The 22,198-nt window shown below is 44.5% G+C and overlaps 1 protein-coding gene across 1 annotated transcript in view; it reads left to right on the forward strand.

Moving 5' to 3' along the window:
• Nucleotides 1-22,198, forward strand: part of ABCA2 (ATP binding cassette subfamily A member 2) — a 90,966-nt gene that overhangs the window by 6,116 nt on the left and 62,652 nt on the right. Inside the window, exon 2 of the mRNA XM_048512004.1 lies at nucleotides 20,729-20,822. Coding sequence (XP_048367961.1) covers nucleotides 20,729-20,822 — 94 coding nt within the window. The remainder of the gene's footprint in view (nucleotides 1-20,728; nucleotides 20,823-22,198) is intronic.

Below are 22,198 nucleotides of genomic sequence, written 5' to 3' on the forward strand. Positions count from 1 at the left end.
AAGGGCTCAGAGTGGTGTACCTGCCAAACAGGAAAACAATAAATAACAACTAAAAAGAAAAAACAAATCGAATAACCCCAATAAAATCAATAAAATACAATAAAATCAGTAGCAACAATGACCCACCCATAGTTAGGTGGATGGCGTCCGGTCCTAACCCCAGGACAGGACCAGCAGATTTTCAAATAAGCAGATGGTACATGGGGCAACGCAGGGGCACACTTATGTGTTCTGCTTGCTTCGTTCTTAGGAGCATTTGGCTGGCCACCAGAGGTGTGCTAGGCTAGATGGAACCTGTTTCAAATTTTCCGCAAATTTGCCTTCCCTTTTGGGAGCTATAGGTGGATTTTGGTGCTGGGTACTTTGCATCAGAGAAACACTGCAGGTTTCCACGGCAGCCGCAGGGAACGGAGAAGCAGGGGCCTGGGATACTCTGGCTAACAACACGGAGACTTTCCCAGCAAGGAGAGATCAAAGTAGCTCCACAGCAGGGTAGAGAATCCTACTGGTGTTTTCTGTGCCTCTCCAGCAAGCATCCAGGGCTGTGTGAAATCTGATGCTCGGCTGATCAAGCTTCTGAGCTGAAAACCTGGTTTCTTCCTTGCTTCTGAGCTGTACACCTGGTTTCTTCATCATAGTCTTGCTCCTGCTGCCTCTTCCAGAAGATACCCCTGCCTTGGCTCTCTCTGCCATGGCCTATTCCAGCAATGCTGCTATAGCCTCCTTTTTCTGCAGCGGCTGGGTGCAGTGCTGAATGCATTAGGACGAGAGATGCTGCAGCAGTGGCTCTGTTGGGCTGGGGGTGTGTATGTGTATAGTTGTTGGGTTTTTTTGGAAGTTGTGGGAGGTCTGATTGAAGAGGAAAGGACAATCGATTCCAGCTCATTCTCCCCTTCCTTCAGGGCATTGACCCCCCTCTCAGAGGAATCCGTAATCTCGTTAGGAAATAGACAGGCTGAAGTAAGGCAAACTGCAAGAAACGTTAACCCTGCCCCTGCTTCCGGTTACTAGCCATCTTGATATTTGGAGAAAATTCCTTGCTTATACCTAAACACAAGCCTTTAGAAGAAAATATTCTAAAAGGGAGGGGGGGCAACATGATAGAGGTTTGTAGCAATATGCTTGGGGTGGAGAAGAGGGCCAGAGAGGATTTTCTCTCTCTCTCCCTGTCTCTGCTAGAGCTCTGGGGATCCAGTAAATAAAGTGAGTAATAGATTCGGTACAGACATTAGGAAATACTTCGTAATTAAATTGTACAGCTCGCTGTTAGTGATGGCCTTGTGTTGATGGCATTAAAAGGAGATTAGACAGATTCATGGAGGGGATATTCATTAATGGTTACAAGCCACTGACTAAAGAGAACCTCCATACTCAAAAGCAGTCATTTTTGAATACCCATAATAGGAAACAACATCAGGAGAATGCTTTGGACTCTTGCTCCACTTGTTGGCTTATTTGAGCAACTGGTTGGCCACTGTATGAAACAGTGAACTAGATGGACGACTCGTCTGATCCAGCAGTGCTCTTACATTCAGTCACACAAGAGTTTCCCAAAATGTCAGTACATGCATCCTCCCCTGTTTCTATGGGTAAAACTAAAAATTAACCCATTCCATTAGAAGAACCCGCTCCCTGTTGAGCAAATTGCCTCTGGATTGCAGGGAGCAATACCTCAGGCAGAGAAGCAACAGGCAACCTCTCCTGATGATCGAAAAACTGAGTGCTTTGAATCAGGTGTGAACAAATGAATGAATCAGTCAAACTCACTGTGAAGATGCTAAAGAATTTCCTATCTGAAAGGGGGCTGTCTCTCAGGTTTCACTATGAGTCACTGCTTTGTCCCCACTTCCTTCCATTCCCAGCACTTATTTCACTTGAATGATTTGAGTTGCAAAATCTGAAATTTGTGTTATGGGAGGAAGCAGTTTAGAAGGGGGCTGAGTGTGGGGCTGGACACTGACATTGGCTATAATGCCACTATTTTGCTACAATCGTTACTCACGATTGGAGTGTTTTGTCCATGCAGGATTATTATTAAAACACATTGATAATGCAGTATTCGTTGATGTACATGTGTGGGGAAAAATGCCTTTTCAATGCTGTCTGAAGCATGGATAGAACTTTTCAGGGCTGTTCCTCGTGATGAATTTGGTATGGTTCACTGACATAGTGACACTTAGATGTGCATAGTGCTTATATGGTTGTCAGCATAGTAGAAAAGTTGAGTTTCTGTAAAGGCAAGGGGCAGTTTTTAAATCTTGCGTAGTAGTAGCAAAGCAGAAATCTTTCAGCATGGAGACTCCGCAACTGCTAATCTTTAAGCCAAGTCTGGCTTCTTCAGTGAAGCCAACTCTTCTCTTCCTCATTCCCTCCCCCTCCCCAAAATGAGACTTGTCTGCGGTCCATCTTATGGAGGTCAGTAAGGCATGGTGTTTTGGCCCAGTTCCTCCCGTGTACTCCACCAGCTGAAACTAGTTGCTGACCAGGGTCTTGAAGTGTTTGGGCTTTTCTTTGTGAGCTCTTTGGAAGCCTGTGGTCAGCCTGGGTGGTTAAAGTCTGTGTGCTTGGAGTCTCCTTCATAGACACTTTGCTCTCCTCATCCTATATGCATGTGGTTGCATTTAATTTCCCCTATTTAATATATTGAAAATATTTCTACCCCTATTCTCTCAGTTGTGAAACTCTTGAGGCAACTTTTAATGCAATCAAAGCAATCAAAAACATACAGTGGAACCTCGGTTTTCGTCGCTAATCCATCCGGGAAACCTCAGCGAAATCTGAAACCGAAGAAAACCGAGGCAACACTAAGAACATAAGAACTAGCCTGCTGGATCAGACCAGAGTCCGTCTAGTCCAGCATTCTGCTACTCGCAGTGGCCCACCAGGTGCCTTTGGGAGCTCACATGCAGGATGTGAAAGCAATGGGCTGCTGCTGCTGCTGCTCCTGAGCACCTGGTCTGCTAAGGCATTTGCGATCTCAGATCAAAGAGGATCAAGATTGGTAGCCAGAGATCAAATTCTCCTCCATAAATCTGTCCAAGCCCAACACTGGAAATAAATGAAACTGCATGGGTCGCTGTTTGTTGTTGTAAAATTAGCATGTGTGCGCCGATGAAATCCGACGAAATCCGAAGCAAACGACGAAAACCGAGACAAAATTTTTGGGGAAAGAATCGACGAAAACCGACGACAATGAAAACCGAGGTTCCGCTGTACAACAACTTAAAGGCCAGCAAATAAATCAACAGTGTAGTAAGCAGCCACATTAAGACATGTTAACGACCAACAGCCGTAAAATATTAAAAGCGAATGACCTTTCCCACTGAAGTTGTATACAGTACAGTTCCCCCTTCCTTTTAGCTCTGCCCACCCTCTTGCTCAACTGCTGATAGGGCAGATATACAAATGTACATATTCCCCCCGTCCCCGCATTCTCAGTCGAGCAAAGCCCAGCGAATGCTGTGCAGTTCCACAGTGCATTGTGTAGGTTGAGTTTATAGTTTTTAAAAATTAACCTAGAGACACGAAAGGCTCTCCCTGCCCCATACCGGTGTTTATGTTTTGTGCTTTACACTTGTGCAATTCACTCACATACAGTTTCAGGAATAAATTACTAATGTCGAAGGAAATATGTCGAAGGACAGCTGGAGAAGGAAGAAAAGGCATTCACTAGAGTTTTAACAAATGTGCCCTTTCTTGGCTTGTCCACAGTTTCTTGTTCATCTGAGGATTTTTCTGTGGGTGGGAGCGGGGGGGTTGATTGCTGAAGTTGACTTTACAGCTGGAACAAATGCTGATTTGTCTACAAGGCGATGAGATGGTCTCCCCAGTTGGGTTGCAGGGCAGCATGCATGGGCTTGCTTAGAGGCAAAATATATACTTATTCTGGGGTGCTGTTTATTTCCCAAGACATAGGAGAAAAACCTTGAGTTTCTCAGTGGAGGAGCTGTATGGTTAATGGTTTGAATGTTGCCCTCAATGTACATGGTTTACTGAACCAACCATAGAAGACAAGTCTTTGCTCCAGGGAGCTTCCAAATGGCACTTTCGTAATAGAGGGTTGGGAGAGGTGAAGAAACAAGGGACCAACATTTGAGTCCTTTAGCTCTTAATGAAAGAGATGTTTTACAAAGATGTCTTGTGGCTTGTTGGCTGCAACTTTGGTCTCCTTTAAATGACACCGGTGGGTCAGAAGAAGCTTTCTTTCATACTATCTGCAGTATAGCACTGTGTCCTTTTCTTGGCTCAGTTACGCACTCTTCAGTGATGTCTGTTGCAGCCAGGGAGGTGACGAGAGCATTAAATGGATGGAATCAGAGTTGGGAAGATGCTGCAGTCAATTCAAGGAGTTTGGGAGCATGCTGACGTTTTTGTGGGGCGGGTATCTCTGCCTTGATTGTGGCAGAATTTGAGAGTGATAAAATGAAATTAGAGATGGTGCTCTGGAAAAGAGAGAGATCTGTGTGACTCTTTCAAATTCATATCATATCAAAAATATAGGAACTCCTTTCTCAAACATATTTAAAATTTTACCTTGTAGAAAACTTGGCTTGTCAGGTCATGAGAGTCTAGTGTAGCCTTTTCCCTGGTATGCAGACTATCAGAATGCAATTTTTAACATTTCTTTTTAAGGAAGACTGTTCAATTATGTACCTCTCTGTCTGCATTCTGGAATGACAGAGCCCAGAGGAATTGGCCATGATGTTGTGCCCCAGAAATATGGTCACACGGTTTTGGTTTTCAGCCCTCCTTGCAGCAGAAGGATGATTATTTTGTTAAGCCTTTCCCCAAAGCCTCTTTGCTGGATTGAGTTGCGAAGGCGGATGCTCCGGTTAGCGTGTGAGGAACAGGTGGCATTGGGCAGGCAGGCCTGTACCCGCACTGTTGCCATGGCAATGCTTGAGGAAAGGGAGCCAGCGTGTGATAAATTAGCACCACATGTCCATCTTGCACTCCCCCACCCAGCATGGTCACCTGCCTCGTTTTGGCTTTACTAGCTAGCAATTCCAGCTTAGGGTGTTGGTTTAGGGAAAGGTGACATTGTTTAATCAAGAGGGCTTAGTTTGGACTGTAAATAAGGAAGGAGATAGATGCAGCTGGGCTGCACACAAACTGGGTCAGAGGGCACCCTAGCCTGGGGAAAGTATTACCCCATGCTTGTTGTGTGATAAGAGTGATTGACTTTATGAAGCAGGCATCTGCCTGTACATTCACACCACTGTTGCCTACTGCTGCATGAGATGGGCTCATCTGGGACATGGTAGACCACAAACACAGAGCAGCTTTGGATATCCCCCTCCCACATTGTCTTGCATTTCTGGTGTCTTTCATACCCAAAGAGGAACTTATACGGAATGGAGCTACAAGTGTCAGATGTACAGCCAGATTGCTTAATTATTCTCCTACAGTTCTTACCTCAGCATCAGCATTGGAGATGGATATATGTGGATAGCTTCAGGACTTAGGCCTTAAAAAGTCCAAAGGTGGAATTGGAGCAAAATCAATCTTAATCAGTCCTGACTTTTCATCTGTGGCCAGCTAGATGCTTCCAACAAACACAGTCAGGCCATGGTGCCACAAAGGTGTGAGGGCATCTTAGATAATCTTTTTGTGTCCTACAGGACAAAACCTTGATCAGAAGGGAAGCCAGACATTCTCTCTCTGGTTCTACAATTGCGAATTTATTATCTGCTGTGGTGCTTTAACAGCAGCTACTTCAGAAGATGTCAGAAACTGACACACCTCTATTGCTAGAGAAAAGCTTTACCTGTTGATTTTATACAAACTGAGTGCTGAAGGCACAAAAGTTGTCAGGCCGTTTTGTCTGCTCACTTGGCAATTCCCTACCCCACCACACACCTTGTATCTTTTTGGTGGGGTCCAAAAACAATGTGAGTTTTTGGGAAGGGGAGAAAATGGCACGGCTGCTGCTTGCCATTCTAAATCTGTTTCAGTTGCTATGGCAACATAGAAAGAATATCTTCTTATAAGACCAGTAGTTGTTTCATGGTGGGAGCTGACAAGGGAAAGTGATGAGGAGGATGTAGTGTGACTAGGGGTGTAGAGTTCAAGTTAGGCTGCGTTCTCCTCAAGGGTAGCTGGGGGTATGATCTAAAAAGGCCACTTTTTCCCTATAGAAGAAATATCTAACTGTGTATTGGCAATTGAGTGAGATTCACGAGGGATTCCAGTTCCAACAGCCAATGAGGAAGCACGCTTCCTGCTCCCCCACAAGTTTCTCCTTTTGTTATTTAACAACTAACTCTTATCTAATACTTTCCACTCTGACATTATGCATTTTAGTAAATAGGGAGGTCAACCAGGGCTGTCCACTAGCACCCAGTTTATTTTGCTTATTTCTTCACGATCTACCTGCAGCTTTATCTAAAATAGATGGACACCCCCCACAATTGGGTTCCTCACATGTCTCTACTTTGCTTTGTGCTGATGACGCTGCTCTTCTGTCAATTGCTCAAGTAGTCCTGAAATGCCTACTAAATTGTAGGGCAGACTGTTGCCATTCTAATAGGTTGACTCTTAATTATGACAAATCAAAAATGATGATTTTTGCAAAATCTTGGTGTTAACAAAACGGGACTGTGAATCATGTCTTGGAATGAGTAAAACAATGCAGATATTTAGGGCTTTTATTTCAGTATAATTTATCCTGGGCACATCACTTCAAACTAGCGGAGAATAAAGCTACGGTGAATGCAGCGGAGGCTATTCGTTTTTTCTATACTAGTGGTCATCAGTTTGTTCCTGCGGCAAAGATCACTCCTCAACTGCTATTCGGAGTTTCAATATGGATTACGCAAATTAAGTCTTCTATTGAATCTCCACGGTCATATTTTTAACGAAGTATTCTGGGTGTGTCCCATACACTATTTTATGTAGAGAAACTGGACAAAATAACATGGAATTAGTGGCATGGACAAGAGCTTTTAGATACTGGTCTCGAACTCATTTCAAGACCAGCTCTAATAGCCTTCTGTATCAACCTCTGTGTCTACTTCTGTAAGATGGTTAGTGGATATTCTCAGCAGCATAAGCTTAACAACTGATAATTCCCAAACCAAGTCTGCAAGAATCTATAATGAAATTAAAAATGCACTAATAAAACGAGAGAAACAAAGAACGTTACATGAGGGGGTGAAGAGCTGCTCTCCAGTTTTGGGGCATCGATTGGCCAGATCACTGTGCCAATTATTTGTATATTCTGAGTGAACCCAAACAATGCAGAGCATATTCACTAGCTCATTTTAATGCTCTGCCTAATGCCATGACATTCGGCAGATATAACAATATTCCTTATGAAAAAAGGTTATGTCGGTGTAAAATGGCTGCTGTTGAGACAGTCCAACATGTACTCTTAGAATGCCCTATATATGACTCTCTTTGCTCCCCTTGTTAGAGAGGTTAGATCTAAACATGGTACCCCCCTTACCTACGTCCTTGATTGATCTCCTTTGTACCGGGGTATGTTAATGTGTCTCTTTTAATGTATTTTAGTTGATTTAGTCAGTTGATAAATGTACTGTTGTTGTTTATAGTGTCAACAAAGGCTTTGTGTGTGTGTATGTTCCCATACATCCCTATAAAACTTCTAATATAAAGATTATGCAAAATTCTACATTCCTGGGATTATGGTAATGTGCTCCATTTTTGCATTTAAAGAGAATTCAATTCGATTGTTTGGCTCTGAGTCCTGCAGGAGCCATGTTTTGAGATCAGAGACCATTCGTCCCCAGAGCGTATCATTGTGATCCCCAAATTCTGAATACAACCATTGTTGTCAAAATTTGTTGAAATAAACAAGCCTTTTGTTTTCACATGGTGAAGTGTTTGTTTTGTGTGCGTGTGCATGTGTGAAAATGGCCAGCTTCCTGTTACCTTTTAGGATGCTGGAACTTGTTTGGTTTTTTTCTTGTGAAGGTATTAGATGCATCTCCACATTGATTTACCTTGTGACTCTTGAGGTAAAAACTCAGCTCAGGATACAGATTCTTTGCCTCCCCAAACGGTTGTGTGTATTTCTACCCTTGGACAGCCCTTCTGAAATGAGGAGGGCTAACATCATGTGCTATGTGATGTTCCTGTGACAAGGCTTTCTGCCATCCTGGACATTTTACCTCACAATTTCTTCTCTGTCTCGGCCACCATGTCAAAATGTACATCTCATCCACATCCTGATTTAAACAAAGACTTAAACTGATTTACTAATGGCTTCTTATTCCCCCTTGAGGAAACTACAGTTATGTGAGTGGAGTTAATGATGTTGAACTGAAAATGTTCAGCATGCTTACTGAGAAATAATTCCTAGGATGTCTGTGCAGGGGGCCTGCCATGACAGTTAAACCAGTACAAAAAGTATAGACTAGCCACAGGCAGACAGTGTTAACTGGTTTTAATGCTTCATATGTCTACCACATCTAACTATTTTGGAAACCAGTTTTCTGTGGAGTCTGGCTGTGTGACAAGGAGGATTTTATTATGCTCCTTGAAACAATATTTATGTAGTATTTCTCTTAAGTGCTCAAAGCTCTTCATATCTGGCATCTTTGTTCAGGCCTGCAGTAAGGATTTCGCCAGTGTTATACAGTGCCTATTTGGTAGCACTGAGGTTGACAAGGTGGTTTAAACTATCAATGATTGAGATGAGATTTGAATCGGACATCCATTGGTCATGCTTATAGCCACTCTGTTTCCCTGTTTCTCAGAAAGCCAATGGGTTGGGGTTTTTTTGAAATTTTTGATTTATTTTGCACACATAAACAACATATACAAAAAGAAAGAAAATGAAAAAACAAACAAATCTAATCTTCCCTCCCCCACTATAGTAATAGTAGTAAACACACACACACATTTCAGACATCCCTACATTCATATATGATGACTTGCAGCTACCTTGTTATGGATCTGAACGCAAATCTAGCTTCGTGCTTATAGTTAGTATCTACATTTCTTTTACTTTTAGTCCTCCTAAATCTATTTTGTCCAATCCTTTGTTTTCATTTAAATCTCAAATCCTGCCATTATTTCTCTATTCATATATGTTTTCAGTAGGTAGTCCGTAAAGGGTTTCCAATCCTTAAGGAAATTGTCCATCTTCTTATCTTTTATAGATATCGTTCAGCCTTGCCATCTGGGCACATTCCTCACAAAGCAGTTTAAATTCTCCTTGCCATGTAGTTGAAAGCTAAGAATGACCCACTTTTGTTTATAATAGGGGCACACAAATATGTTACTGTGTTATCATTATGAACCTTCCCTTTTTGCTCCTTTTTTTGCTGCTGTGTTCCTTATTGCTCGTTTATTTATACCATTTTAAAGCAGTTGATACAACAATAACAGTAAATATTAGTGCAAATTTGGGGGAGGGGGGAGGAGATGTCAGGGAAGAGAAAATAGTGCAAAAATTTGATCCATGAGTGCATTGTGTATAAGGGAAAAGTAAAAATCCAACATGGATTTTTGAGGTGGAGTGATGGGTAGCATAATCTTGTGTTTCATCTCTAATGAAGTTTTCAAAGTGAAGGTATTCACAATATTCAATAGTGAAGGTATTGTTGAAGGCTTTCACGGCCGGATTCAACTGATTGTGGTGAGTTTTCTGGGCTGTGTGGCTGTGGTCTGGTAGATCTCATTCCTAACGCTTCGCCTGCATCTGTGGCTGGCATCTTCAGAGGAGTTACACCTCTGACGATGCCAGCCACAGATGCAGGTGAAACGTTAGGAACAAGATCTACTAGATCATGGCCACACAGCCCGGAAAACCCTCCACAACCAGTATAGTGGTTTATTGATCATCTAGAACCATGAACAGCGTAGACCAGGAATGCTGAACTCATTTGTTATGAGGGTTGAATATGACATAAATATGATTTTCTCAGATCAGCCTATGGGTGTGGCTGCCATGGCTAGTGAGCACCCAGCAGGCTTGCCAGCCCAGAACAGCATGGGGGATGGGGGGGGGACTAATTCTCAAAGTGGCACTGGGGGATGTAGCTGGCTCTGGGAGGGGGGTGGCTGACTCAGCTGGTGAGCCTGCATTAGGGAGCAGGGGTGGGTGAGTGCCAGCCAGATCGGGAACAGGGTGGGTGGGTGCCTGGACTGATGAGCCTGCAACAGGTTCTCCAAGCCAGATTGGGAGCAAAATGCGAGTGGGGGCTGGGGAGGTTGCCTCAACTGACTTGGGAGCCTAATAAGCCCTTTCAAGCAGCTGGATTTGGCCCCTGGGCTGCATGACACCCCTGGTATAGAAGTTGGCTAACGTGACCTTTCTCCAAAGCCAGCTTTGGGTGTTGCTTTGGGCATTTGGATTTAGAGTGTAACTGTTACACAGTGGGTGAAAACCTGGTCATTGTTACCTTGTAGCAGTGGGTGACATGAGACTTTACCATCATCTTACTCAGGGGAATCCTATTGTGTGTAATTGTGGTGAAACTGAGGGTAGTATTCACAACTAGAATGCTGTAACTGACCCCATGAGATCTGGGTTCAAGTTCTGCCACAGCTCCAGTGGCCTCCACTCCCCGTAACCCATCATTGAAATGCTGGTCAGCTTCAGTGGGTTATTTGTAGGTATGAAGCCTTGGAGCACCTCATTCTTTTTAGGGCTACACATAGCTGCTGCTAGCTCTAACAACCTTGGTAAAGCCCTTTTCTTCCTCATTCTTCCAAAACCAAGTCATCGCTAACCCTTTGTAATGTCCTTGACGCCTCAAACTATAAGACAAAAACCAAGTCTGCCCCGTCCTCAACTTGGCACTGCCTAGTAGGAGCTGGCAAAGAAAGTGGGTGGTAATGTTTCATGGTGACAGAGTGCTATTGTAAGAGCCTTTTTCCCCCAACAACTAGTAAACAAGAAGGAGGGGGAGACCCCAGAACAATGGTGCTAGCAGAGCTAGGGTGTTTGGTGAGTGGGACAGCTCCTTCTTGGCAGGGGAGAGTATGGAGGGAGGCTTGTGGTTGTTGGTTTAAAACTGGATTAACAGATACGCTAATAGATTTGCGTAATGGGAATTTTAGCCTATTTGGTGTGGTTGAAATGTGCACCCTGTTTCCTGCATATGTCTGCTTTTATAACTGAAACTCACTGAGTAACCTTGAACTGACCACATACACTCATCATAATCTAACTCACAGGGCTGTTCAGTGGAGGCAATGGAATAAAGCAGAACCCTGAACCATCTTGGAAGGAAGGGTGGGGTTAAAAGTGCACTAGGTGGCTAATAGCATTTGTATAGTACTTTTAATGTGCAAAGCGTTATCATAATCCTAATAGCCTTGCAAGGTGGGCCAGGATGGTTGTGCCCATGTTGTCAGGGTAAGAGAGAGCAGCTTGCTGAAGGGCACCCAATGAGTTTATGGCAGAGAAGATTCCATTTGAGGACTCTTGATTTGTAACTGGGTCTGCTAACCACTATGGAATTTCTGAAAGGCATAAAACACAATTTCCTCCCGATAAGTGTGCTGGTTATCTTTTCGGATTCTGCTCATGGAATGGTTTGAGACCTGGACTGGAATCCAATGTGTTCCCTTAAGGCCGTGGTGGCGAACCTTTGGCACTCCAGATGTTATGGAGTACAATTCCCATCAGCCCCTGCCAGCAGGGCCAATTGGCCTTGCTGGCAGGGGCTGATGGGAATTGTACTCCATAACATCTGGAGTGCCAAAGGTTCGCCACCACGGCCTTAAGGTAATCATGATGCCAGTGCCTAGATTGTCTTGCTAGAGGTTGCAGCTGATTGGTACTTTCCTTGTGGGTAGGTTCTCCATATGTGCATGGAAGCCCCTGCCTGCAAGACAGATTTGGGTTTTCCCAGCAATTAATCTGGCAGATGTTTCAAAGCATGCATGCAGTAATTCCCTACAAGTTTTGGCAATTTGATTGACAAGGTCCTTTAATTGTGAGTTTGTGATGTTTCTGTTGTGTTTGTTAGTAGATATTCATTGACTGTCAGTGTGGTGTAGTGGTTAAGAGCAGATGGACTTTAATTTAGAGAATCAGGTTTGATTCCCCACTCCTCCACATGAGCGGTAGAGTCTTATCTGGTGAACTAGATTTGTTTCCTCACTCCTACACATGATAGCTTGGACTAGTCATAGTTCTTCAGAACCTACCTCACAAGGTGTTTTGTTATGGGGAGAGGAAGGGAAAGGAACTTGAGTCTCCTTACAGGAAGGTGTGGGAATATAAATCCAAACTCTCCTATTTACAGGCACTGTGGGGTTTTTTCCTCAACAATATCTCTACCAGTTGTAGCTTTATGTTCCCAGACTACGTGTTCCAGTTTGGTTATTCTTCTTGGCTTCAGATGAACTGATACAGTCATTCATTTTCTTTTGGATTCTGTATGTTCTTGTGATCTATGGCTTCAGTCAGTTTCATTTTTATTGATGCCATTGATAGTTATTTTGTTTCCATTAGCTCTTTTGCACCATTTTTTGTGCAAAAATAATGTTGAAAATATGTGATAATATCTAATCCCACTCCCTCCCCTCCCTTGCATGCCCCCCAACTCCCTCCCTCCGCCTCCCTTGCATGCTACCCCTCTCCTTCCCCTCCCTCGGCTAGGGTGGGTGGGCCATGTCCAGATGTTGGGCCCCCTCCCTCCCCTCCCTTCCTTGCCACCCCTCCCTCTGAGTATTACCTTTTTCTTGGCAGCTGCCTCCCTAAACCTGGGAACTGTAACCTGCTCTTGGCTGAAAAATTTAAAAGCCATCATTGTAATCAGTTCTGTGGACAAGAGGCAAGAGTGCAGGTTCACTTTTTAAAATATCCCTTTTCAAGGCCAGCAATGAGGAAGGATAAAGGTAATAAAGGATAAAGGTAATGGAGCAGCAGTGGCGTAGGAGGTTAAGAGCTCGTGTATCTAATCTGGAGGAACCGGGTTTGATTCCCAGCTCTGCCGCCTGAGCTGTAGAGGCTTATCTGGGGGATTCAGATTAGCCTGTACACTCCCAGACACACCAGCTGGGTGACCTTGGGCTAGCCACAGCTTCTCGGAGCTCTCTCAGCCCCACCCACCTCACAGGGTGTTTGTTGTGAGGGGGGAAGGGCAAGGAGATTGTAAGTCCCTTTGAGTCTCCTACAGGAGAGAAATGGGGGATATAAATCCAAACTCTTCTTCTTCTTCTAATATAATTCTGACAGGCCCATGGAATTGTGCAGGCCCATGGAAGCCTGTGTGATATCACATTTTGTCTAAAAATAATTTTAGTAGGAAAACTGGTTCAAAGAAAGAAAGAAAGTAGAGCAAAAATGAAGACCTGCAGATTTATTTTTCTGAAGCTATAATATAGAGGGTTTGACTAGAATCTGTATGTTTGCACAAATCCACTCCTGTTGCCTTTGGCAAGTTACTCATGTAGCTGTCTTCTGGATTTTAGGAGCTAGCCCTGGACAGGAAGAGCTGGGGGAACCACAATACAACAGTCAGATTAGTTCCATAGCACTTCAAAGATCAGTAGATTTTCGGGGTATAAGCTTTCAAGAGTCAAAAGAGGACCTAAAGAAGGGAGTTTTCACTCTCAAAAGCTCTGAAAAAATTGTTGGTCTCTAAGGTGTTACTTCAGGTATTCTACTGCAGACTAATATGGCTGCCCTCTCAAAGTATCTTCATTCAGCCACATGGAGTAGAAATTCATTTTAAAAAATAGGCCTGAGGAATGGAGTTCTGACACTCAGAAACTTGTACTCTGAAAATCTAGTTGGGTCTTTTAGGTTCTACTGGATTTGAATCTAACTACTCTAAAACAGGTGAGAGTCCAAAAATGCCCAGTGTTTGAGTGATCAGGAATTGGATATAGTTAATGATGTGTAATTGTTTTTGTTGTGATAATTTTCTAGTACACCGAATTGCATTGTTTGGGCTGGAAATCTGACTGTCTGTGTTAGCTAACTCGTTGTTCCTTGAAGGAATACCTGTTCGTCTTGTAAGGGATGTGGTGCTTTGGAAGAAAGCTGTCAAAAGCCAGCAAGTCTGGTGGATCCTTATCTTCTCCTCTTTATGAAGGAAGCTTGAAAAGCACCGGCTTGGGATGGGGTGAGGGAATCATTCCTCATTTCAAGAGGAAAATGCCCTGTGACCCCTGTCTGCGATGGAAGCGTATGAAACAATGGCAATTGTTAGTCTTAAAAAGTCACAATTATTGCTCTCTCTTTGCAACCTCTTTGAGAAGCTGTAGGAGGATAGCTTAGTGGGTAAATTTGAAGTAGGTCGTCATGATGGCTGATCAAAATGCTAGTCCTTATGATTTACAGATAGTAGGGCTTGCATATTGCATTCTTGCTCTATGCACAGTGGTAGGTTACATCCTCTTATGGGGTCCTTTCTGGCGTGGTCTACTTCCTAGTTAAGTGGCCAGCCCCTGGACTGTTCTTCAAATTAATGGTAGGCACTTGCACCGTCATAATGCTCTTTCATTCACAAAAATCTTCGGTGTATAGCAGAGGAGCTGGGAGAAGGGACTCTGTTTAAGACAGTTGTAACCCATATTCCCTCTCAAATGGTTCCCAGTATTACCTAAGTGGCAATGAAACATCTATAAAACATTAAATATCTTTAAAAACCTGAAGAATACTTAAGACACCGATACCAGAGGACTGAAACATAAGACCGGCTAACAATATAGCAGCATAACGCAATAACTTTTGGAAGCATGAAGCAGGGAACAAAGTGGGTCAGGATAAATGTGACGTGAAGAGATCTAGCCTGGCTTGGAGTTAGTTTTCAATGTGCAGGGAACCCATGCCATCTGTAATACTAGCCACTGATTTTTTTTTTTAAGTCTGCTATTGCCAGTATAGCTGTGTCCAGGACTCTTTTTCATGTTAACTCTGGCATAGAGTTGCCAGTGATCCCAAAACAGCTGACCTGGTTAGTTTTGCTGCTTCTTTTCTTGTCTGTTTGCCAAATGACAAAGACCAGTGTATAGATCTTAAAAAGATGGTCATTTCTCAACGCTCTGTATAGCAGCACGAAGCAGTTTGGAGAAAAGTGCTGAGTAATCACAGCGATGCATTTTTATGAGTCAGGATATTTCCTTCCTCATCTGCAAACCACTTGCCCAGAATTTAGCGCATCTGGAGCATGAAGCGAACACCTCATTTTCTTTTTAAAATGTTTTTAGAGCTCCCTTTTTAAAAATTGCCACGCTCTTCCGTGACTAGGTCAAGCCCAAAGATAGACTTATTTTGCTGACAGAGGAAGATCTTTTTGTGTAGCATGTTACTCCAGCCTTACTTTATTCTGGTTGTGAAAAAATAGAAGATGGCTTAGGTAAAAGCAGAGAGGAGCCATCTTTGTATTTCCTCCCATTTTGTTACAGTTATCCAGAAGTAAATGAACCTACATCTCAGACCAGCCCACCGGTTTTACATAAGAACAGCTTTCCTGGATCAAGCTAGTGATCGTATTCCCAATAATGATCAACCAGGTCTCAAGTATGCCTGAAGCAGGGCACAGATGCCAAAGACTTCCCCTTTTCTTTCCTTCCCACAGCTGGTATTCAGAGGCAGACTTCTGTGCAAGGAGGTCATATTCAATCAACATGCTTAATAGCTATTGATGGACCCATGAAGTTGTCTAATCTTCTTGCAACAGTGGGTTCTACAGGGTAATTAAGTAGTTCATGAACATAGGTCTCAAACTTGCAGCCCTCCAGATGTTATGGACTACAGTTCCCACAATCCCCTGCCAGCATCATGCTGGCAGGGGCTGATTGGAACTGTAGTCCATAACATCTGGAGGGCGGCGAGTTTGACACCTGTGTTCATGAAGAAGTCCTTCCATTGTCTGTTGTAGATTTCATGCCCTTCAGTTTCATTGGTTGTCTTCCAAATTCTATCCTCCCTTTTTCCACCCCCACGGGTAATTTTGTAAACCTCCATCATGTCCTGTCTGATCCAGCTCTCTCTTTCCAAACTAACTGCTCTGCCAACTTGATCACTTTGCTCTTTTCTGTACCTTTTCCAGTTCCGCAGTATATTTTTATTGCATATAGTATCGCAAATGGAGTGATTCTTGATATGGCAGTGATTTTTTAGAAATAGTTCATCTTGACTTTTAGTCTGTTAAACATTACATGTGTGATTGTTTCAAAGGGTAGCTGTGTTGGCTTGCAGTAGAACAGCTGGAATCTCGTCTAGAAGCACCTTAGAGACCAACAATATTTTGGGGTGTGGGTGGAGGATGAGTGTTTGAGTGTCGGAGCTCCCTTCTCAAAATCTTGTTGGTTTCCAAGGTGTTACAGGATTTGAATCTAGCTGTTCAACCTAACTGCATTGCAAACAAAATTATGTAACATTTGGGACATGTCAGTGAGGCTGCAAACCTTCTTGTGTAGCTGTCGGCTGAAATGTGCAGTGACTGTGACCCCCAACCTTTGCTATGCTTGTTGCTATTAAAAGTTATTGTTGGTCCCCTCCCACTGCAAAATGCCCTCAATGCATGTGGCACTTGATTTAGTTTAAACTGCTTTATAAATGGGATTCTGCCCAAGGACCTTCCAGTCTAAGAGGAGACAAGAAGCTTGAGGAAAAGACGTCACTTATGGTCATATGCATTTATTTGTTAGACTGTATCCTGCTTTCCAACTAGAAGTCCCTCAAAGCTGTGGTTCTTAGCAGATGTAATCTTCCGGCTACTTGGCAAGTAGATCAGAGGTCTGTTCTCTTCATCCCACAAAGTGAACAAAAATGGGCTTCTAAAGCAAGTTGTGGGAATCAAAATCATAAATTGATATGAGTAAATTCAGAGTAAGAGGCCCCCCATGGCGCAGAGTGATGAGCTGCAGTCAAAGCTCTGCTCATGACCTGAGTTTGATCCTGACGGAAGTCAGTTTCAGGTAATCGGCTCAAGGTTGCCTTTGCCTTCCATCCTTCTGAGGTCAGTAAAATGAGTACCCAGCTTGCGGGAGGGTAAAGTGTAGATGACTGGGGAGGCAATGGGAAACCACCCCAGAAACATAATCTGCCTAGTAAACATCGTGATGTGATGTCACCTCATGGAGGTCCAGTAATGACCTAGTGCTTGCCTTTAAATACAGAATGGGATGGCAAATCTTAGCTGATCTGGGTTCAGGCATAAAAGGGGAAGACCGGATTGTTACCTGCTGATCTACTAGAGACCTTGTTGATGAGCAATTGGCAGTTCAGGTTATCTTGCAGCCCAGAGAAGAGAATATTTAAGCAGCTCCGTGGGTACGGTCTTTCTGTGCTGTTCCCAGATGCACGGTGGATTTTCTGTATCTCCAGTGTTTAAGATGCAGGCAGAGTTCAAGCTGTCGATGCTGTAATCTAGGTGCTTTCTGCATAAGTCTTCGCCCTCTCCTCAGTAGAATGAGAAGCCAAAGGACCTCTGGGATTACATAACGGAGCCGCTGCTCTTTTACACTCTCTGAGAGCAAACCTGTAACCGATACAGCAGTTATGCCTGTGTCACTTTGGTCTGTGTGCCAAGAGATCCCATCATTGCTTCCCATAATGGCACCTTCCCAAGCACAGGGGGAGATAAACTGGCCCGTGCTGGAGGACAGAGACTGCACAGTGATACGCCTGTGCTGCTGCCAGCGTCTGGTTTTTAGGGGTTCTGAAAGGAGCCGATTCACTGCTGGTGTAGACAGAGAGCTGGAGCAGCATAGTGGTTATAAGATAGGAATCGGGGAGTATTAGTGTTTCAGAGAGTTGAAAGAAGTACTGGGAGCTCGTTTGACTGAAGATTTATGAGCTCTCTGGGTGTTGGTTACCTTGGATAATACTTTAGGACTATGTAAAATGAGGTGAAAGCTTCAGTCTGGAAACTAGGGTGGAATTATGTTACTGAAGTTGTAATTAAAAGGAACACTGGAAGTGGAGGGTGTTTGCAGTCCCAGCCGTTGAGCACTGGTTAGTGAAGCCAAGCCAGTCTGTGACACAGAAAGTTAAATACAGAAGAAGAACAGGTGATAAAAGGGAAGGGCCTGTTCCTAAGTGGCAGAAAGTCCAAGGTTCAGTTCCAGACATCCTAACCTATGATTGTTTAACGTTTATAATGTTGCAATGACGAACCCCGGCAAATCGTCGTGCAGGACTCATTTCCACCCAAGCCCCATGAGGCCTGCACGATGATTGGCTGATCTCCCGCATCGGAGTTTTTCGTTTTTGCCACCTTTTAGCCACCTGACACCTCCCAAAGTTTCCCACATGTGGCCCGACACGTCCCAGCGCTCCCCGTTGCCATCTGAGTCCTCCCATCGCTCCCCGCACAACCCACTGCCGCCAACGCCTGCCTACAGCCCCCCTCGCTGCCCAATGCCTTTCAAGGGTTCCTGCGCACATCTTGATGCCTCCCAGCACTTTCGGCCACCACCTAACACCTCCCAACACTCCCCTCATGGCCCACAGCCTCCCAACCTTACCCATTGCTGCTGGACTCCCTACAACACATCTCACAAACCACACAGTCCAAAAAGCCCAGGCAAGTCACCTGTAATAACTTGGTGGCTTAAAAAAAAACACCTTACCACAAAAGGGTTGCCAATCTTCAGGTGGGGCCTGGAGATCTGAAATTACAATTCATCTCCAGACTGCTGAAGCCACTTCCTGTGAAGAAAGTGGCTGCGGTGGAGGGTGGACTGCGTGCCTTTGTCGGTGTTGGAGGAGCAGCAGTGGGGTAGGAGGTTAAGAGCTCGTGTATCTAATCTGGAGGAACTGGGTTTGATTCCCCGCTCTGCCGCCTGAGCTGTGGAGGCTTATTCAGATAAGTCTGTACACTCCCACACACGCCAGCTGGGTGACCTTGGGCTAGTCCAGGGGTAGGGAACCTGCGGCTCGAGAGCCGCATGAGGCTCTTCTGCCCTTGCACTGTGGCTCCACGAGCCGAGCCACCAACTTCCCATGGTCGGCTGGGCCGCGCCGCGGGCTTCCCCTCTCGCCCCTCCCCGTTGGAGCGGGGCGGGCGCTTTCCCAGCGGCCAGCGAGGTCGAGCCGCCGGCTTCATCCTTGCCCTCCCTGCAGGCAGCAGGGCGGGCACATCCATGCGCTTCTCAGAATGAGCGGAGTAAAAGGTAAAAAAAAAACCCTATATATATAGTGTTATCTTTATTTTAACTGTCAAAAATTATTTGTGGCTCCAAGTGTTTTCTTTCCCCGTGGAAAACGGGTCCAAATGGCTCTTCGAGTGTTAAAGGTTCCCTACCCCTGGACTATATTATGACTCTCTGTGAGGCAGTTCCATATGTTTGGAACAGAATGATTCAGGCTCAGTTGCTGACTTCTCCAGCTAAAGGAGCTCAGGTAGCATGTGTTAGCAGAGACCTTTTCAGCTTAGAGAGCTGTTGTGTGGATAACAATTGAGTCGGTGTAAAGCAGGTTCATATTTTCATGTGATTTACAGCTTTTAATTGCATTCAAGATACGTTACCTGTTTGCTGGGTAGACTTAACTGATGGATGGAAAGTTACTGTTAGATTAGCCACAGTGACGATAAAATGAACAGGAATCTTTTGTTTTAGACTTGCTAGTCTCAAAGGGGTTACAAGAATTCTGTTTCATTTAGATGCTCCTGAATAACTTGGTTGTTTTTCTGAAGTTACTACCATGACAAGGAAGTTGGGCAGGGCAAACAGGTAAACGTGGCTCATGTATGAAAATCTCTTATCTTAATATACCTTGTGCACCAACATTATAACGAGGCCATTCCCTATTTAATATATCGCATGCTTCTATACAAGACAATTCAGCTAGGTTTTATTAACCAAGAAACAGGATCCTTGTCAAGGATGTGCGGAGTGCTTGCCGTACAGAGTGTGGAAGCACTCCATGTACATTGTCTTCACATGTTAGTTATAGGTCAGTTTTCCCTGTAGTGCAAATTGGTAGAGGAGGAGCATTGGAAGCTGAGAGGGTGGTTTGGTTTACAGTCTCCTCTCCTAAAATCACGCCAGAGGCAAGTTTTGAAATGTGGACTTCTCAATTCATCATATTTTATTGCACATAAACTGGCTTGTTTTTCAGTGGCTCTTAGCTAGTTCTCTGGAATAAATGGGAAGCAAGCTAAAGTTTGAGATGTAGCTTTGGAAAAGGAAAGTTCTGTCTTTGGCCTTAGCTGCTGGGATCTACCAGGCATGGAGATAGGTTTAGCCCCCACCCCTAGACTTTTTCTGTAGTATAGAAATGAATGAATGGCATCTGCTAAAGGCTGAGACTGAGTGGCCAAGCACTTGCTTTGCAACTGAAAAGTCCCAGGGGTGAAAGAAGAAGAAGAGTTGGATTTATATCCCCCCTTTCTCTCCTGCAAGGAGACTCAAAGAAGTTGACAATCTCCTTTTCCTTCCCCCTCCTTTTCCTTCCCCTATGAGGTAGGTGGAGCTGAGAGAGCTCAGCAGAACTGTGACTAGCCCAAGGTCACCCAGCTGGCGTGTGTTGGAGTGCAAAGGCTAATCTGAATTCCTCAGATAAGCCTTCATAGCTCAAGCAGCAGAGTGGGGAATCAAACCCCATTCCTCCAGATTAGAGTACATCTGCTCTTTAACCACTACGCCACTTCTGCTCTCCATGTAAAACCTCATGTAACAGGTTTTGAGAAATATTTTTTCTATGACTGAAACCTGTGGATCTGTATTGGATATTCCCTAAGATGGGATGTCCATCATCTGTTAACAGATTGATACTCTGTGCCTCCTAGAGGCCAACCTTGAGTTCCTTGACAAATTTGTTCTAAAATAATTTTCTTGTTCTCAGTGGGTGCTGTCCTTCGAGATCTTCATACCTTTGGTCCTCTTCTTCATTTTGTTGGGGCTGCGGCAGAAGAAACCCACCATCCCTGTGAAGGAAGGTAAGCACTGAGCCAGAATCTAGAAAGGAATCAAAATTTTTCAAGGCTGAATGGAGAGAGACTATTCAAGTAGCTCCATAGTCCTTTGCTAACACAGCAGTAGCAGTCATTTCTCCTCTGAATTACCCTGTATACCCAAAGATCAGTGTCAGTTATCTCTTAACCCAGGGCCTTGAGTGTGACACCAGCCAAAATTCAACAGGTGAATGCTTCCATATCACAGTATCTATGTCCGTATTGGAACCTGTTGAATGGCTGCTTTTCATGGCGTGGAGGCCCTTCTCTCCTTATCTTCCTAAATTAAAACTTGCAGACTGCTGCAGAGATTCAGTGAGTAACTGCCTTTAATTTCAAGAATTCTGCTTCATCCTCAGTGACTGCCTTAATGCCCAGAGCCCAGAAGGGCTGCAATTTGAAAGAGAACTTAAGATATCCAAATTGGAAAAAAGAGCTTCTGGCTATTAGGAGTGTTGGCTGAATGGAGCCTTCATGTTCAGAAGAAGTACAGTGCTGGAAGGCCCATTCAGTGCTTTGGAAAACTGGATGCTGGCCTAGACTGAGTTTGGTCTGGTTCTGCAAAGATATTTTTTGCTGCCTTGTGTAACTGAGAAGCTATTTAGGAGGAGCTGAGGCCAGCGTAGAAGTCCATGAAGCAATGCCCTGGGCAGCCTCTTTTGCAGATGGGTACTTCTGGCTCATGGGGACCTTTATTTCATTTTGTGCAGCACACCGGGTTTTTGTCCATCTCACTGCAGAGTCTGGGAGTTACTATTGTGGAGTTGAGCAGCAGAAGTTGAATTTGGTGCCTTTGAAAAGGGCCAGGCAGCTGCTGTCGAGGGAGGAACTCTGTACTGGTAGAGCCACTCCCTTAGCAACCCAAACCAATAAATCTCCCTTTACAAGTTAGCTGTTACCAAGCAGGTCAAGACACGTGTGAAAATTTCTGCCAATGTGGTTGGACTGCCCGGTGGGTTTATAGATTGTGTAAAGATGCTTGGGCCCTTGGCAGGGCTCATGCTTGTAAATACCAGGATGCTGTCTCCAGTCCAGCAATTCCCAACCAGGGTTCCATGGTACCCCGGGATGCCGTGAGCATGTCCCAGGGGTACCGCAGCAACGCTAATGGCCCCCCTCACTTTTGCAGTGTCTCCCACCGGACATGGAGCTGGCCCAGAGGGCAGGGCCTTCTCCAAGGTCAGCAGCCACTTCCTGACCCCCCCCCCCCAGTGCTTCCCATCACTCTGGGAGGGGAAGGTGGGCAGGTGGCAAGCAGGGGCACTGGGGGGGAGGGGGGATGGCAGGGGTACAGTGAGATATGAAAAGTGAGGTCAAGGGTACCGTGATGTTGAAAAGGTTGGGAAACACTGCTCCAGTCA

The sequence above is a fragment of the Sphaerodactylus townsendi genome, linkage group LG12 (assembly GCF_021028975.2).
Source record: "Sphaerodactylus townsendi isolate TG3544 linkage group LG12, MPM_Stown_v2.3, whole genome shotgun sequence".
Lineage (NCBI taxonomy): Eukaryota > Metazoa > Chordata > Lepidosauria > Squamata > Sphaerodactylidae > Sphaerodactylus > Sphaerodactylus townsendi.